The sequence below is a fragment of the Scophthalmus maximus genome, chromosome 12 (genome assembly GCF_022379125.1).
Source record: "Scophthalmus maximus strain ysfricsl-2021 chromosome 12, ASM2237912v1, whole genome shotgun sequence".
NCBI classification, from domain to species: domain Eukaryota; kingdom Metazoa; phylum Chordata; class Actinopteri; order Pleuronectiformes; family Scophthalmidae; genus Scophthalmus; species Scophthalmus maximus.
This window is the reverse complement of record NC_061526.1, coordinates 1,637,501-1,656,390: the sequence shown is the minus strand read 5'-3', so window position 1 is coordinate 1,656,390 and position 18,890 is coordinate 1,637,501. Positions and strand designations below refer to the sequence as shown.

The 18,890-nt window shown below is 44.3% G+C and overlaps 2 protein-coding genes across 3 annotated transcripts in view; both read right to left on the bottom strand.

Moving 5' to 3' along the window:
* Positions 1–448: 448 nt before the first annotated feature.
* Positions 449–6,382, bottom strand: lgi2a (leucine-rich repeat LGI family, member 2a). Its single transcript, XM_035621152.2, has 8 exons — positions 6,038–6,382; positions 5,736–5,807; positions 4,734–4,805; positions 3,820–3,891; positions 3,472–3,543; positions 3,160–3,329; positions 2,828–2,992; positions 449–2,747 (listed from the first exon to the last, which is right to left on the bottom strand). The coding sequence occupies exons 1-8, from the start codon at positions 6,337–6,339 to the stop codon at positions 1,930–1,932; spliced, it is 1,743 nt and encodes a 580-aa protein (XP_035477045.2). The 5' UTR covers positions 6,340–6,382; the 3' UTR covers positions 449–1,929.
* A 3,433-nt stretch (positions 6,383–9,815) lies between these two features.
* The window catches only part of sepsecs (Sep (O-phosphoserine) tRNA:Sec (selenocysteine) tRNA synthase), a 9,553-nt gene continuing 478 nt past the window's right edge, over positions 9,816–18,890 (bottom strand). For both annotated transcript variants that reach the window (XM_035619133.2, XM_035619141.2), the window contains exons 2-12: positions 17,884–17,997; positions 17,647–17,801; positions 17,331–17,449; positions 17,024–17,182; positions 16,567–16,720; positions 16,362–16,464; positions 16,059–16,188; positions 15,356–15,447; positions 13,287–13,380; positions 12,527–12,617; positions 9,816–10,689 (exon numbers count right to left, since the gene is read on the bottom strand). In XM_035619133.2, coding sequence (XP_035475026.2) covers positions 10,443–10,689; positions 12,527–12,617; positions 13,287–13,380; positions 15,356–15,447; positions 16,059–16,188; positions 16,362–16,464; positions 16,567–16,720; positions 17,024–17,182; positions 17,331–17,449; positions 17,647–17,801; positions 17,884–17,997 — 1,458 coding nt within the window. In that variant the 3' untranslated portion in view covers positions 9,816–10,442. The remainder of the gene's footprint in view (positions 10,690–12,526; positions 12,618–13,286; positions 13,381–15,355; positions 15,448–16,058; positions 16,189–16,361; positions 16,465–16,566; positions 16,721–17,023; positions 17,183–17,330; positions 17,450–17,646; positions 17,802–17,883; positions 17,998–18,890) is intronic.

Here is an 18,890-nt window from a genome sequence, read left to right as displayed (position 1 = left end):
CCGGTGGAATGGGCCTCCTCCATTAATCCATCAACATTTCTTTGGTCTTCGACATGTTGATTTGTAGGAAAGACTGGTCCCATCAGTTTAACAAATTCATCAAGGTCTGGGCCGGGATCTTGCCCCACACACTGCAGAAGACTCACCATCACAGGGGCGTCGACATACTTAAGGACAAATGTTGATACATGTTGCTCTGTCACTTTTTTTTTTTTTTATACTATCAAATAAAAGTGGTGAAAGCATACAGGCCTGAGGGGATCCAGTGGAGGATGAACATTTACTGAACATGCTTCCATAGACCTGGACCTTCTCTGATACCTGTTTGTGAAAAAAAAAATCAATGAGCCAACATACTGGCCTAAAATGCATGGGATAAAATGAACAAAAGCAAATGGTATGGTTCCATAACTATAATGATCAACGTGTGATAAAACAGACCTCACAATCATAATTTTTCACATTTATTTTCATATACAACTGATTCAACTTACAGTATATTTGGAGGATAACATTCAATATGCTTAAAACTTATTCATTAAAAAGAATCTTTGTTTAAAAGTGCAGTTGTTTTTTTTTAAATTTGCAATACCATTCACTTAATGAATAGAAGCGTTTTCAGACTTCTGATTTTGTTAGGTTCATCTAAAAAGAATTGGCAAACACCCTTTTTTGAATGTCATGCTCTTGCAAGCTGCAGTAACATTTTATTTTTATTTTTAAGTAAGTGCAAAGATCTGTAGCGATTTTTGTGTGACAAACAGGTAGTGGCATTGCTGTCCTTGTTTTTATGTACATTTTGTTGCTTGTGAGGCGACATTCATTATTTTCAAAGAACAGAAAGACAGACTGAAAAATCTCCCTTATCAACTGGAAATATTTACATGCGTTTTTTTCATTTTTGGACACATATTGTAATAAATTAATGTATTTATTAAATTGTGTCCACTGACTCCAGCTGTGAGGAGCTTTTTTTGTGTTTGCCTGAAACCAAAATGAAAGTTTCAGTTGTCCTACAACTGGGGTTATTTTGTCAAACTTGTTAGTAGGTTTAATATCCCTGACTTCACCTAAACACAAGTCCTTTCCACTAAATGGATAAAAACAGCTTCTGCCTACTTTGCCACATTAAGTACCTCTAAACTTTTAAGTTATATCCAGTCCTGAATAGTTCTCCTCCCCAGACAACAAACCAACAAATTTTCTTTTTTACTGTATGCAACATCATCGATGGCAGCAACAGTAAAAAATATCCCGCTAAACAACTACACTCTAAGGACTGTGATCTCAGCTATGATAATTAAAGGTTTGTGCTTTGAAGACATTCCCTGTTAAAAGCAAAGGAGTGTGATACTTTATCACGGCCAGAGGGAGGCACTGTGGGTTCATCAAACCCAGAAGGCAACATCTTGTATATTACCACCAGGACATGAGGTACGTGGCAACCAAATGTGTTACATCCTCAGTTGTCCCGAATGAAAATTAAATAAGATTTGAAATATGATCTTACTCAGAGGTCCTGGTTCTTTCATCATGGGTATAAAACTGTTAACAAAGGGGATAGTAAACAGAAATCTATACATCCAAATAGGTACATTTTCTACCCTCAGGAATGTCAGCTGGAATTTCAGGTTCAGCTTTATACAATTGCCAACCTCACTCTTGCCCTCAGTTCCTCTGAAAGTCTGAGAGACCATAAGACAGGTAATAGGACAAGGCCATTAAGAAATGGTCAAGATACCTTAAGAAACTCAAAGGATTCAAAACACTACTTGACCCAGCTCTCATTTGTGACAGAAAGTATGTAAGAATTGATTTTTTTCTTTTTACAGTTCAAAAAGTCTGTTCTAGTCTGTTCTTGTCCCTTCACAAATATATATTTTTAGTGGAAGACGTTAGATTGCGGGAGGGGCGATAAGGCGCAGCCCCTCACAAGCTTAAGTCAACGATGATGTGCTCAAAGATCTGTGTGTTTCCCTTAAAGCTAGAGGCAAAGATGAAGTCCCTACGGTCAGTGGAAACCACAGTAAAGGAGCGCGGTGCCTGGATGTAAACCTCCTTGAAACGGTCAAAGAGTTTTTTCTCATCATCCCACAGGTAGATCTGTGAGAAGGTGTAGTCACTTCCCAGGGCCAGGTAGAAACTTTCTTTGAAAGAGAACGGCTGCAGGATCATTGAGCCTCGTGAGGGTAAGGCCTGGATCTCAGCAAACTGTTTGGTACCCCAGCGTAGAACTTTGGAGTCTCCGATGTAGCGTGTCAGAGCCAGGTAGAGTTCCCCCTTGATCCTGAAGTGCTTCACAGCTACTACATCCTCCATGCTGGGGATCTCGCCCTGCAGTACAAACTTCTGGTTGCTCCGGCTCCACTGGTAGATCACAGGCACCTGTGAGCGGCTTGCCAAGATAAGGTGGGCCTTCCCATCCAAGTCCAAGAACTCTGCATCTGTGTCGCGGTACCACTCGTGCAGTGACTGGTATGAATAAAAGCCCTTGCTGTTCCATTTGTAGAGGGTGGACAGGCCAGCTTTCGAGCTGTCAGCGATCACAAAGAACCAGTCAGGGCCGATCTGGAACGCCTCAATGTCGTTGGGCTTGGAGATCTTGGACACCTCAATGTCCTGGAACTTGCTGAACCTGCTTTGGTCCTCATCAAACCTGTAGATGTGGGAACCCCCAAAGAGCTGGGCCACGATGACAAAAACCTGGTCCTGGATGACAACTGACTTGCACCCCACAATGGACTGACCTGAAAAGGCAGTAAAAGGAAATGAATAGGCTGATAGCATAGAGTGTGAAAGTCAACCAGGCTCCTTGTCATTGTCATACCTGTGATGTTATCATAAGTCCTGAAGTTCATTTCTATGTGGTCCCATTGGAAAACCATACAGCTCTCTAGGCTGGGAGCGGCAATAGCCACGTAGACATCATTCTTATAACTGAATGTGTCCACTGACAGAGATTCGGACATCACAGACTGATGGAGGACGAAATCTGTAAAAAAACAAATCACATTTTTCCACACAGTAACAAATTCTTGATCACAATAAAAAGGATAATCACAGAAAAACAACACTTTTCTTTTCTGTTGACTGAAATGTAAGACTAGGGTAAGATGGTTGATACTGAGCAAGTAGAAGAGGCCAGTAAGTGTTTCGCACCTGTTGAGACGCACTCATTGTGCAGGCTGGTCATATCATTGAGGCGCTTGTCCTTCATGTCCTCCGGTCCGGCACACACGACATCTGACACTGTGGCATTGGTGTTTTTCAGCCACGTCATCAGCCACTTGGCACGGCAGTCACACTCAAGGGCATTCCCTCGCAGGTCCCTGTAGAAGGGGAGCAGTGCACGTCATTTCTAAAAAAAACAACGCAGACAAGCTAGAAATACCTTGAAAGAATATAGAGAGGAGAAAGAAGATTTGCATTGTTCACAGGATTGATTCTTGAACAACTGAGTGACAAACTTACAGCTCTATTAGTGATTCCAGGTCAATGAAGATGTCCCTGGGCAAAGCTTTAATGTTGTTGTTTGCCAAAGACCTAGAAACAGCAGCAATACATCAATAATAAAAATCAATCATAACCAAAGGCTGCCTACGTGAGATGATCACAATTTCTGTCGGCGGGTCAAGAAGACAAGATTTCAAAGTAATATTTACTGGAAAACTACAGTTAAAAAGATGTCCATAAATATTCAACACTGTTACTCTTAATCTATTTAGCTTTTCTTATTTTATCTCACAGTTACTCTATAATAAAAATTACTTAAAGCAAATGAATAGTATACCAAATGAATTAACATTCTTTGAAACATACAAGTGAGTCAAATCCCTGAGTCCTCTGAAGGCATATTTGGATGCAGTCTCTATCTTGTTACTCTCAATGAACCTGTGGAAGACAACAAAAAGATAAAATACTGTGAATTGTGTGATCATTTTTGAGTATGACACTTCTGCAACTTGTGTATCAATTAAAAGGACTCATTACACATAACTGATATTGCACATGGGGAATATGTATCAGGTATTTTTATGGAAATACATCAGCACATATTTCCTGCATTGGGGTCATCCTCTCCATTCTAGTGGCATTCAAATCTCATAAAAATGTTACACTTAACAATGATTCTTGCAGGAGTCATGTTGAAACTGACACCTTCATTTGCTGCACCAATGCTTGAAATGTACATATTTGATGAAAAGCAGCGAAACTGCTGGTGCATCACTTTAAATAAGTTTAACTGGCTCAGTTATTGATGGTTACGGTTAGCTTCAAATATATTGTTTTTTTGTCAGGGCGTGCATATACACTGTTGTATGAATAGATTGCAGCTTTATTTTACTATTTATTTTAATTCATTTTAATGAATTTGGGTTTGGGGATTGTAATAATATTCAATACATGTATTATTTTCTTTCTGCAATCTGTTGCTATGCCTGTAGTCCTAACAAATGTACTGAATCACATTTGTGATATGTTTTCGAGGAGGGAAAATTAAAATCCCAGGGGGCGTATGGTTGATACTTTCCTATCTCATTCACTCTGAAAAAGCAACATCCAACCACATCACCTCATACCCATAATAACATTCCTAGACATAAAAAGGTCCACTTTTATCAAGCTACAGCTTATTAAACAAATAGGATAAAAATGTGTGTAGCCACTATATTAAGTTATTACAGTGGTTAGGGTTAGTTTTCATTAGTTATAAAAACAACAGAGGAACTTACAGGTACTCAAGATGTGGGAGGCCTGAGAATGCATCATCCCTGATCGTTGTGAGAGAGTTGGAATTCAAAAGCCTGTGATGAATAATACAATACACATTAACGGATGCTGGCAGCCAACATTGTGCATGGTTTTGTGCTTCTGTCAGCAGACGACAAGTCTCCGGTTGTGAGCTAGCTTGCTCGACAGCAATACAGCAAAGTCAGTGGACAGATGAGAGTCGACTTCGAATGCCGTCGGCCAAGTTACGAAGGTGAACACGCGAAATCAAGAGCGGAAACCTAGTAACTGCACCCCACGCCAATGTTTCGACCTGCGTTGCAGTTTCGGCACATCATTACCCAAGAGTCAGTGGCGAACACTGCTCCTCGACACATTGAGTAAACTGTTTGACTAATGCAAATGCACTCAACACCACAAGATGCCAAATTGCCAGTGTTGTCATCAGTTTGGTTGAGTGCTCTGTATCCAAGCCTCTGTTTATGCTTACGACATCGCAGCCATCACTGGTGGAGTAAGGACGCAGATCGATGGCCCCTGGCTAAGGAGGCTACAGTATGGTTTGGGGCTGCACTGAAGGCTCCACGCTTGGCTTTCATTATTCATTTCCAGGTGTCCAACCCCACGCCGGAACTCCCTGCTGACAGCCTCAACATCCACCACACAGACTCAAAAGGTGCACTGCCGTACACGTAACACAACAGAACGTCGGTCACTGGACAATGTGCGCTTCAGTCGTATGAAAGCCTTTCATTAATGCCACTGCATGTTAACACTGCAGTTTATCATCTACAATGCAATGTGTCGGGCCATGTGTAATGCAGCTCTGCAGTCCCCAGTCTCTCTTGTTTGGCTGCGCGGTCCGGTGCATTTGGCGTGTCGTCAAAATTTCAAAGATCGCCAATTTGAAATCAATTTTGTCCGCATACAGTTGGGGGGGGGGGAGCCATGCCATCTTACAGTATACAGATCTATCAGAGCACAGGCGGCCGACGTGTTCTTACAGCAGCTGCAGAGACGACATGTGGGCGAACATCGCCTCTTTGACCTCGGAGAAAGTCCCATTGACGATACTCCTGAAAGGAAGAAGCAGAGACGATGAGGGAGGGGGGGGGGGAACAAACAAAAATAAGAGAGGCTGAAAGGCGATCAGCTGCGAGGGCTTGGCTCTCCCAAAGGTGGTGCACATCAGAACCCAGGGGCGACTGGAATTGAACATGGCATGCGCCTTAAAATCGCAGCGTTTGCACACAGACACGCATACGTCGTCTGATCCCGGAGGGTGACACGGGGAGGCTGTACTCACAGAGAATTGATCTCGTTGGGGCTGATCCTTGGGACGTAGGAGGACCCGACGCACATGATGGACTCCCTGGAGCAGCTGCACGTCGAAGGGCATCGGAAAGCCTTCTTCAAATGGCCCGGCTGCGACAGGCAGCACAGCGACACGGAGAGCAGTGCCCAAATCTTGACGGTCGGCAGCATCTTCCAAGCCGCGGCGCTCGCATGTGTGTGTGTGTGTGTGTGTGTGTGAGGGGGGGACCGAGGCGGGCGGCACAGCGCGTTATACACCCTGCACCACGAAATGCTGCACTGGCTCCCTGGCATCAGCAAATCAGCTGCAGCCCCCCCCCCCCACACACACAGTCCACTTTAATTATTTATTAAGCCACGGCCGCAGCCGGGCAACTGTTGGTTAAAACAACCGTGCGCCACACACGGTTGGAAACACGACAGTGCGCATAGGCTGCGCGCAGCCGCCACCAGCACCACGGGGGATCTGGTGGAGCCTGCGCGTTTTAATGCTGCTTTCAAAGAGACGCCGTAGAAGCAGAAAAACGTGGCTTCTTCTTCTTCTTATTATTATTATTATTATTTTTTTTTAAACATAGGTGGCATTTTATCGAAACGCAGTTAGATTTAATACCCAATGGCAATGGGTGTGAAATGCGCAAGTGTTGTCGTGTATACCATCACATCGCGGGATTTGCCCCAGAGACTTCCGAGCAAATGCATCACACGAAAGTCTCGTGTCGGGCCGAACGCGCCGAGCAAGGGATGTGCGTGCCTGCCGCACGCGCCGGCGTGCGCCCCTCCTCCGCACGGGAGGCGCAGAGCTGCAGCACCGCGGACAGCGCCTCCGTGGCGGTCTCCACGCAAGCGGCTCTGCTCGGTGGGCGGAGCGGTCTGTTAGGCCACAGCGCGCACAGCGCAACGGCTACCTGAGCGGCATGGGGCCTACGCGTTGGCTTTACTATGCTCGGCCAGTGCGCAGAGACAGCGCACTGGCCGAGCTGCTGCGAGCGCAATTCGGCGAGAAGTCCCGCAGTCCTGCGCAAAAACTCAAAAGAGTCACGGCTCGTAGACGTGAAGAGAAATAGACAACTTTGTGGCTTAAACTCGTCATTATGGTGTTGAAACTGGGACAAAATTTGAAGGTATATTGGTCCCCTGTAAGCCTTGATTTACATCTATATTTATTCTCTTGGCCACCGGGACGTGGCTTTTTGCGGAACCACCCCCCCCCCCAAAAAAAAAACTGGGAAAGGGAACTGCGTCACCCATTGCATAACCAAAACAATAACCTGTATCCATCCCCAGTGATGGCAATGGCAGACGGGTGGAACAGCCCAATTGAGAAAAAACAACTCCACCTCAGGAGGGAAAAAGAACAGAAGGAAAGATCAAACTAAAATGAACCCCTGGCACAGATCAGTAAGTAACACAACCAGCCTGCTCATTGACACTTCTGGATGTTTAACTCGCGTGGTTATTTGTTCAAATTGGATATTTACGGTTGTTGTCGGCATTGGATAGTATAGCCAGGCCGCTAACGCCGCCGCCAGTCAAGGCTAGGAGCCGTAAAGACGAAGTAGGAGCTTCGGCGTAGATAACTTCTTTCTTATCCTCCGTTACTTCCAAAGTGGAGTCGACTACTACTTCCTCGGGTGGCCGGAGGAAAAGCAGCACGTGTCCTCACCACTTTACGACAGTGACCGAACAACAGTACAACCTGGAGCCAATGGGGGGCACAAAAGTGTCTGTTGCAGCTTTAAAAAAAAAACAAAAAAACATGTACGAAATTGATAGACGTGTCTCAAACACAACACGATATCACATCAGCCAGACCCAGAATCATCATCTTTCCATTCTGATCTATTTCAGGGCTTCGTCAAGTCATTTGGGAGAGTGGTCTCAGACTCTGTGTATAGGTTCAGAGTGAAATGGGAGTCATTCACTCGCTTACTTAGCAAAAACATATAATTACTCCAAAATTGGACTGAATTGTCTCTTTTCTTTTAACAATATTTCGGGGGGTTTAAAGCCTCTATTGACAGGACAGCCGTTGGTGTGAAAGGGGGAGAGAGAGCGGGGAGGACGCACAGCAAAGGGCCAGGTAGGAGCCAAACCCACGGCCCCCCCCCCCCCCCCGAACTGAGGTTTCTTTAATATTGGCTCAGATGATACTGTCACGCTGAGGAGGTTAACTGTGTTGCATTGATGTTGCCAGCAGGTCGGTCCCCACTGCTGCCCCCCTGGTAACCCTGTTTGAGGGATGCAGATGAGCAAAGAGTTAAGGGAAAAACGAGAGGCAGCAAGAATCTTTATCTTTCTTTTGCAAAGTGAGAAGACACTTGGACTGTAAAACTGACAACTTTGGTTACATAAAAGAAGACAACGTAATGCTCTGTGCAAGTTCCCTCGCAGGGAGCATTTTTCTGATTTACACACTGCAGCAGGCTTGATCAATAGTGGAGTCCTTTAAAACTGCCCTGCACAAAAAAAATAAGGGGCACTGACAATCTATTCTCACTGCATCTCCTCAACAGTCGTGGAAAACACAGCACAGAGGCGACAGGGAACGGAGAGAGAAGGGTTTCATGCCGGACATGGAAACATTTGCTCAGTAGATTTGTGCGCGACGAGGGAGGCACGTCTGTTGCACATACAGCTGGTTATGTATTCATTGTGACAGTATCTGATGGGGCGAGACACTTGCCCCAGCAAGAGAAACCAGCATTAGGAGAACAGCTTATTTTTTTGCGTTTCAGAGTGCTGCACTCTACCAGCTCCGTCACCGAGCACAGTGTTTTTCCACCATATTGTGTTAATGCTTCAGTACAGCTTAGGAACAGCGAAAGTGTGTCTGATCCAGCACCCGTATCCATCTGACTCCAGGTCCTTTCAAAAGGTTGCTGAGGCGAAATGGTTGTACAGTTGCTTTTGGGAGAGCATGCGAGAAAAAAAAAACCCAGCATGTGCTCACTGCATACATCGCTCCAGCCAAGCACACCCGGGCCCCAGCACAGACGCAGCAACTGTTACCGGCCCGTACTTCCAGTACCGGGTGTTTTAATCTCCAAAAACACGCTGTGGCATCTTCTTTTCGCGTCCCAAGCTTTTTCAAAGAGCAATCAACCTTGATTATCCGCAGAAGATGAACGGGAGGGCAAAGGAAGAGATTGGACAAAGCATCATCTCCAATATGGATTCCTGCCCTGCCCTGCTTCCTAATGACTGTGATAGGAGAGCAGCCGAGAAAAAGACAGAGGATGTAAGAAAAATCTCGGACATCTGATTAAAGATCAACTCCCCTCGTGAAATGACTCCTATTTTGTACAACAATAGGAAAATAAACTAATTACAGAAGGTGGTTCAGACCTGCTTTTTTCCCATCTTACATTCATTTCAAAGAATTTTCCTAGCATTTTAGGATTTTACACAGGGTTGTTCTCACTTTTACTTTTTTTCATGACTAGATTTCCGTCACGCCGTCTAATCAGGTGTTACTCAGACTTCGAGTCTGAATTTGTTCAAAGGTGTCACTGCTGGTATCACCGCCAGTTCAAGAAAATGTGGTTATGTAGCACAATTTCCAGGCATCCGGTTCGCTTTGTCATCGCTTCTAACATTTTATTGATGACTTTTAAGGCCGGACGCAACCAAAGATCTACTAACTCCCTCGGAGTCTGGGTGCCCACTTAGATCAGTTCGCAGTGGCCTTCTGGTCGTTCTCAGAGCACAGGACTAGGGAGCTTTTGCAGTCTGGTCCCCCCCCATAAAACATGAATGTTTCAAACAGCTTTCATCTGTGTGATTTTAATTTAATTTACTATATCATCGTCTTAACCCTTTTGTACAACAAACGTCTTACATTGCTAATGCTTTTTACTGACACAAACGTCTTCCTTCTATTGAATACAGGAGAGGTCTATGTTTGGTGTGCTCCATTGATTATCTGTTGCTTGCTATCGGTTACCAAGCCTGGAAATAAATGAGCTAATCCAATATACAGGGTTCAGATGGATGTTAATGTTTCAGCAGCACTCGTATCACATTACGATACACAGCAGAAGACATGGCACAACATGCTACGATTTAAAGTCCTGTGGTTTAATGTATCAGTGAGTGGAAAGGCTTAATGCATTCCCAAAAACAGAACGGAGACAAAGTGTGCAGACTGTCTCTGCCATTAGCAAAGTAAACGGAGGGATCATGATTAAGAAAAAGCAGTGAAGAACATTGTAAACTATCAATCCATAGTCCACAATCCATCATAAATTAAAGCGAGAAAAGGGAATTAAATCAGTGACATCAGGTCAAGTCTTTGACCTTATTACAGCGTCGGCCTCACGCAGATCAAATCAGGTGGGACGTCAAACCAGGCAGAAATCACGCTTGGCTGTTGAAATGTTCTCCTTTCAGTCGTGTCATTCTCCCGCCGCGTCGCCCTGGCTCGGCGGAGCCACCGGGGAACTACTCTTGGCCACATTTGACTCTTTCTTCAGAGCCTTCAGGCACTTGTCAAGCCGCTTGACGCACAGTGTCACATCTTCTCGGGCGATGCCCACGGCGGAGGCGGCGTTCAGGTAGGGGCAGGGGTATGCCTCCGAGTGGGACATAAAGCCATGGAACGTGTGTCCGCTTATCGTCTGCTCCTTGCCCAGTGGTATCACCCTGGAAACATGGACAAAATCAAGTATCACGTGGTACAGTCATGATCATTTAAAGTGTCGCTGCCAGGGAACAACTGGAATTTATTATTCTACTACTTGAGCCAGTTACTTTTTCATTTCTCTTTTTACAAAACTTAGTCCGATAGCTTAACTAACAACTACTGTTAGTTAGCTATCCCCCATTATGGCCGTGTATTCAAGGACCACATGATGTAGTGTCACGACGCGGTATATCAAGATATATATCGCAAGATACGATACAATACATAGTAACCCTAACCCGATATATTGCAATACTTGGAAACCTTATTTCCATGGAAATGTGAAAATAGAGCTGAAAATACAGCTTGCTGTGTACCACATTGATAGTCTAATATGTGCATCACATTATATTGGTAACTTAGCAGACAAATACTACTTCATTCAAAAATTCAATTCCAATTTATTAGAAAAAGGGTTTGCTTTGCAGAGTCACAGAAGAATAAGATATTCCTCTATTTGTCCCACAATGGGGAAATTTGGGACACACTGAACTGAAATGCACTTGCTTTACACATACTAATTAACATTATAATCTATTTGGGGTCGTGTTGCTGATAAACGTCAGATCGATATTCCCTCTTATTTACTTCTGTTCTGGTCTCCAAAGAATCACGAGGGAAATGTCTGGCTCTTGAGCTGCTAAACGCTCCCAAAACGATGACCTCAAAGACACTGCAAAGGTCATGGTACATCTCTGTGGGTTTATCACTGAGGGCAAATCCTCTCACTTACAAATACTTTTGGGATTATTAAATACTGATTATGGCAGCTTTAAAGAGCGAGTCCCTGGCCAGAGTACCGTTGGCAGTTAGCATTAGTGACAGTTCAGCCAAAGACTTTGAAATCATACAGTATACTACTTGTGTCAGAACAAGTTTCCTAAATCCTTAAAGGAAAGGAGGGAAGGAAAGGAATGAAGGCTTCTTTCCAATGTGCCTTAAAAAATTATTTAAATGTTCTAAACCTATGCCTCTTACCTCTGGCAGGGTTTCACCACTGTCAGCACAGTTTAGATTCTCTTTAATGGGAAATCAATTACTGGCTAGCTATTAGGACTGTGTGTATGAGAGAGACTATAAAGGTCGAGAAATGCATTGTAAGAATACGTAGAGCTCCGTCTTAATCTGTCTTTCTGGAAAAGAGAATATCTTACAGCAGATGTGACAAATTAAATATAAAGATTAATGTGTGTCATTGAAGCATGGACTTTAGAAGTCTATGCCTCTCACTTAGTATGCGACTGAGATACGAGGATGAAAGACTTGAGTACATTACGAGACTCTGACCTTGGGAGAAAAAGATTCTCATTTGGAAGAAATGGATATTAAGATGCGGGAAAAACAGAGAAATGAATGACCTCAAACCTAAAATTTGTTATTTATGCAGCCATGAGTGATTGAGGTAGAAAGCAAAACTGAAATATTGACAAACCCTCCTCCCGACTGTTAGGAAAACAAAAAACAACAATATGTGAGAACATGGCTGTCAATGCTGCAGAGTTCGTGCCTCGCTCTGTGGATGGTAATGGAAATTAGGAGGCGGCCTGGTGGGACGGGCTGTCTAATCATCTAAAGAAGCTTCCGCTCAGCCATATGCCACAGATCTATCTGCCTTATTGCACAGTTCTTGTTTGGCAACACTCGACTGACCCTCTTTTGTTTTTGAGGACACTAACAAACCCGTGACCCTTTGGTGACACCTGAGCTCACTCCGCACCGTCATTTCCCCTCCCTTGCCCTCCCCATGTTTCCATTTCCAGGCCGGACCGCTTTAATGCCTTCTAAACGTTTTCATACCTGGCTCCGGACACTTGCCGGGTGAACAACATGGAGCCCAGCTGAGTCACTGCCTTGTCGCTCTCAGCCTGGACACCATCCAGAGACATGGCTGAAAGACAGAAATGCCACGTATGTGGGGTCAGAAATATAGAATTCACTTTTATTAAACCGCAAAATAAGTATATTGACAAATGATGGGGCTGTACTAGAGATGTTCCAATACCATTTTTCCCTTTGCGATACCGATTCTGATACCTGGACTTTGCACATCTGCCGATACGGAGTACTGGTCACATAACATTTAAAAAAATAACAACAACTCATATAATGTATTTTAACAGATGTTGTATGTTACTAACCCAGTGTGGAAGTGATGATTGCTATTATTGTTTTGGATTAGATATACTTTATTGTCCAATAGGGAAATTTGTTTTGGACACAAAGTGTTGTGTGGCCTGGCTCAGGGTAAACCCTTTGAAAAACAGATACATACAGAAAATGAAGCCATAGAACTTCATTTATTATCTAGTTTGACAGTCATAACTGAAAAAGAACGCAAATAAATAAATCTAGGAATAAACAACAATTTCATAATTTGCTGTTTTGGAGCTGTGAAGAAGAATGGATTTCCGGGAAAAGAAAATTGCAGTTTTACCTGGATGAAACTTCTTTAAAGACGTGGTATCGATCGGTATATAGTTTTTCTTACTCGCCGATGCCTGACCAGCATTTATGATACCGGAACATCTCTAGACTGTAGCCAGTGCATTGAGCTTACCCAGTGAAATGGGGTTGTGTGGGGTGTGAAGCAATCTCTCCCCGTGTGCAGAGGCCAGGCCCTTCAGCTCCTGAGCCAGGAGCGAATAAATCTCCTGCAGGCCAAGCAGACACAGAGAAAACATGTAGAGAGACAGAACAAGATCAAGTAAGGGCCTGACAAAAGAACTATAAATAGCAGCACAATGCTCCTTCCACAGACTTATTTTAGCAGCAGTGGTTTTTGCCGCACAAGCAAATCTACCCACAAGCGGGCCCGTCCATGTCCCTTCCCCCTGCCCATCTGTGTGTGTGTGTGTGTGTGTGTGTGTGTGTGTGTGTGTGTGTGTGTGTGTGTGTGTGTGTGTGTGTGTGTGTGTGTGTGTGTGTGTGTGTATGTGTGTGCATTTCCCCCAAAGCTTCAGCACCAGCAGTTTGTTGGCTTCATCTCCATCTCTGGCCAGGATCTGTGCTCACATCGCACATCCACATCAGGGAACAATTAGCGAGTGAGGAGAGGATGCACACATGCTTTTAACCTAAGGTTTTAGCATCACAAAACCTTTTAAATATGCTGACAAAGTGTGTTTAGTTCAACCTATCAAAGCAGGATGTGTGTCTGTGTGTGTGTCTGTGTGTGTGTGTGTGTTTTTGGAAGACGGAGTTGTGAACACAGATGTTATGGGACCAGGCCGGGATAAGAAGCTGTATAACAACACATCGCAGTGTTGTTGTTTGCCTGTGAAGCGTCGCACATCAACGGATCGGCTCTCTGCAACACTGGGTGTGTGTGTGTGTGTGTGTGTGTGTGTGTTAGCGTACTCTGCTGACTCATTGCTTTCCAAATTTGACAGCATCAAGAAGAAAAATATTTTTCTGCCATGAATTGCAACACAAACAGCCTTTTGATGATGCCAAGTGTCTCCAAGTGCCCCGTGTTCTGTCATAACAAAGGATGACTTTATCATCCTACAAGGAGGGGGCGCCAGTGGTGGAGTGTGCGTCACGACGACTCTGCAGACAATAAGTGTGTGTGTGTGTGCGCGCGCGCGTATGTGTGATGATTAAACACCATCCTTACCAAAAACACACCACCTGCTGGCTCGTTTCAATATCCTTACATTTCTAAAACGGTCACTCGAGGCGGTAAACAAACCCAAACAGATGAAATGTTTGAATTATTTTAAGCATTTTACAATGAGAGGGATGTGAGGAAAATTACTCCACTATGGAAAAAGGGTCCTGTACATTAATTATGCATAATGTGGACCGAAAGGAATCAATAAGCCTTGATGGCATCTGGTCATGTGAGAAGCCAGAGGAATTTCCAAGATGTATATCAATTTGTAGTCAATTTTTACGCTAATGGCATTTGGAGTATTGTTGGCCATCCCGGAAGAATATCATATTTAGATGTGAGACCTCCAGGTAAAGTCTAATTTGTGATTATTGTGCATCTTTGGCTTCTTAAACAAGAGTCTTCCTCAGGTCTGAGCATCAGAAACAGAGAAACAAAAAATGATCCGGTACATTTTTCATACAACAGAATTGGAGGTGTGAGAATGCTGCAGTGTCTCCCATTTAAAAGAGGGGGATGCTGCATTGTGAGCAACTCTGCTTCAAAAAGCAGGGAGTCACCGAGGGATGTTTTTTGTAACTTCAATTTGATCTTGCTGTAGCACACTCGCTCCCTCGACAAAGCTCGCTGCTTGTTCAGGCTGAAAGTAGCACTACTCAGTCAGACTGCAGGTAAAGCATAGCTCCACACACACACACACACACACACACACACATACACACTCGCACTGAGTCCGTCACAACATGTGATCCACTGCAATTCAATACAACTTATGTAAGCTGTTCTCCAGGGGAAAGGTGTCGACACAGCATGTACAGAGGGAAATTCAGAATAACTCTGATGCACGACTGACATTGCCGCAGTGTTTTTTGGACCATCTACAGTACACTGTGTCAGTCTAACCATCTCAGGGCGTCCGTCCAGCACATGTCACACGGTACCTGACCTCAAGTTCATTTCCAACTACATTTGGCTTTATAAATGCGTATAAATGTGTGTGCTTCCTCTCTCACCTTTCTCTCTGACAGAAGTTTCTTGTAGCCACTGGCGCCCAGAGTTAGAAGGGTAATGAGGACGTCCAGGGAGGGTGAGGCTGATGCTCGACCTGGACACAGGAGACCAGTAAGTGATTTTGTGAGGCAGTATTGACGGATACTTTTGGTTGTTTTACGACGACTAAAATATTGAATATCACCAATTATTTATTTTAATCATATTTTTTCCTTATTTATGACCATTTTTTTGACAAAGCTTGCTGCTTGTTCAAGCTGAAAGTAGCACTACTCAGTCAGACTGCAGGTAAAAGCATAGCTCCACACACACACACATACACACACACACACACACGCGCACGCACATGCACACGCACGCACACACACACAGTGAAAACTTAAACTGAAAATATACACAGCAATGAAATAAATGTATTTCCCTCCTGAAATGTAAATGTATTGCCAGAATGTGGCAATATTGTTGAAGGGTGTTAATAATTACTTGTGTAAAGACCCCCCCCCCCAATTCGTCATAATTTACTGGTTACAAAATGGTGACAACTAGTCATCAAGAGGAACCAGAACAAAAGGTCCGCCTTTATAGAGTGAAGCCCAGTAATACACCTGGAAAGAAAGGAGACATACTGTATGTGTATTTAAAAACACTATATAATATGCATGCATATGCAAAAAAATGTATACACATTAATGCACATCCACTCACCTGGGTACATCTTACTAATCTCCTCTATGAAGGAAATGTCAAAGCCTGCGATTATGGCACCACCTACTGGAACCATGAAGTTCTTGTCTAAACTCTGGACAAAGGCATCGATTCTTCCAACACGTGCCCCCTGATGAAAGACAGTGGAGGAGGACAAAAGTCACCAGCCAATCTACAAGGGGCATATGACGCCAGTGAAAACACTTGATAAACTTGTATTCTGTGGCAAGCGACACTTTAACCTGTTTCATGTAGTTACAAGTGCAGACAAGCACGGGTATTCTACAGGGGAGTGGTACCTACCTGTTGTATCAGGTGCATGCATTTGGACGACTGTACGCCGTATGCATTGTTAACTATGTGCGGGATGTCATGTTTGGCACATATATTTGCCAGTTCCTCCAGCCTGAAAGACAACATGGATTTTAAGAAAAGGCCAAGTGAGCAGCTGACATCATCTTGATTTGAAAAGAAATGACAGCTATGACTCATTTAGTCATTGTATTACCTGTCAGGGACTCGCGGGGCGAAGCAGGACGTCGTCGAATGAAGACACAGGATTCTCTCGGCTCCGAGCTCCTCGATCTTGCGCTCGACGGCTTCCAAGTCTGTCCGCAACTCGTCGCCTTCGAGAACATTCTCCACCACCACCGGCTCGAAGCCTGTTGAAAAACAGTCAAATGTGAGGGGGATAGACCAAAAACCCTCGGTGGGACTGGGTGCGCATTTCAGTGAGGAAGAGGCACATGTCCGAGGAGCACTGGGACGCTGGATTTATTTAAAAAATGCCCGGAAAAAGTGCAAAGTTTTATTTTGTCATCACATAATTCCTTATTTGAAAAATACACTTTACACAGCACCATTTCAGATTTTTGGGGGATATCAAAAACAATTTATGAATAGCAGTATTCTGTGAACAGGACGTAGGGCTGACATGACATTGGGCATTAAAGTCGCATTATCACCTGCTGTGATCATGGCTTTGAAACAGGACTTCTGGTCGATGCGGGGCCAAATTATGTAGCGAGCCTTGGGCCTCCGATGACGGAGGGTCAGGAAACACAGAGTCAAGCTCATCCCCGTTGCCATGGGAACTACAAAGCAGCTCGCCACACTCCGTACGCCTGGTATGCAGAAGAAACACAACTTGCTTTTATTTTTTCTTTTCCACATTTACATGTGCAAGTAAAATGTCTGTATTATATGTTCTCTGAAAATAAATAAATAACCCTGATTATATCAATGCAAATTTGAATGCAAATATACACACACCTGCAAGCTTTAAGATGTCCAGCACAACTGAGTTGGTCAGCTTGTTGAGCAGACTGGATCCGGCAGCTTTGGGCTGGACAGCGGCGATGTCGCCAGACCGACCAATGCCATGGATCAACCTACATAAAACAGCTGAATGTCATGACAGGACCCGTTAAGCAACTTTGTGAAAGTGTGCAAATCTGATACGACTACATCTTCTGAATATGTCACTAACATGATTCTACAATCTCATAGATTTATCGGTATCAGAGTTTATATCAGTCAAATAAAATTGGGTGCAGCATGATGCAGAGAGTCGACATAAAACTTGAACCTGTAATGTCTTCTGGCCACAAGGCTGGACGCCACCCGGCCTTCCCTCTCTCCCACTCCACAGTTGCCGAGGAAGTTGTTGCTGTCCATCACGGCCAGCTCGTTCAGGAAGAGCTCGATGGTGCTCTCACTCCACCCTTCCTCTGGACACTTACCCTGCAACGTGCACAACAAGAAAATGCTGATGCGTCTGCACGGTGACCCGCGGGGACATACCGAAGTCAGTGGTTGACTTTACCTGCTCCAGCAAGTGTCTGATGAGCTGCTCATGGCTGCGACGCGCCTGAGACCCCTGTCGGATGTAGGAGGCTGAAACGATCCTCTCGCTCAGTATGAAGTTTTCACCGTTCATCTGTGCCAAACACAGATCCGTCATGTTGTCAGTTGGGAAGCACAGTCACAGTTAACAGTAAAACAATTCATTCAATCACCACCACACTGTCAACAGTGCACTTTTTGGTTTTAAAAGTCTCAGAATGACCACAGCGACCAATTCATTCTATTCACTATCGGGGCAGAACAGTTGTATCATGTCTTCTGTGGCTTTGGATGAGCTGTAACAAAATCTGAACAAATAACCCTTTTTTCACACACAACAGTGTGTAAAGTTTACTCGAGAAATGAGTCGAAAACAAACAGGCAGAAAAACATCCAGAGAGCGGCAGTTCTGCAGATGGAAACTGCCTCGTTGATGAGAGGGAGATCAGGGCAGAATGGTTGTAGCCGACAGAACAAGAACAAGAAGATAACCACTCTCAGGAACTATGCTGAGCAGAAAAGCATCTCTGAATGACCAACAAAGTCCAACCTCGAGGTGAACGGAACAACAACAGCGAAGGAGCCTGTCAGCCAAGAACAGAAATCTGAGGCTGCCACGGGCACAGACTCCAGTCGGACAGCTGCTGAAGACTGGAGAAAGCGTAGTCTGGTCTGATGAATGCAATGGGAGGATCAGACCGTGACCCAACCTGCCTTGTGTCAACAGTCCAGGCGGGTGGTGGTGCAATGACATAGGGAATATTTTTCTTAGCACACGTTGGGCCCTTAATACCAATCAATAATTGTTTGAAAGCCACAGCCTGTCAAGGAATGTTGTTGCCGAACATGTGGAGTCCATTCAGGGCCACAGTTTACCATCTACTACTGGTTATTTACATCATGATCTCTCTCTCACACACACTCTCTCTCTCTCTCACACACACACACACACACACACACACTTATTGATTTTGGATTCATTATGTG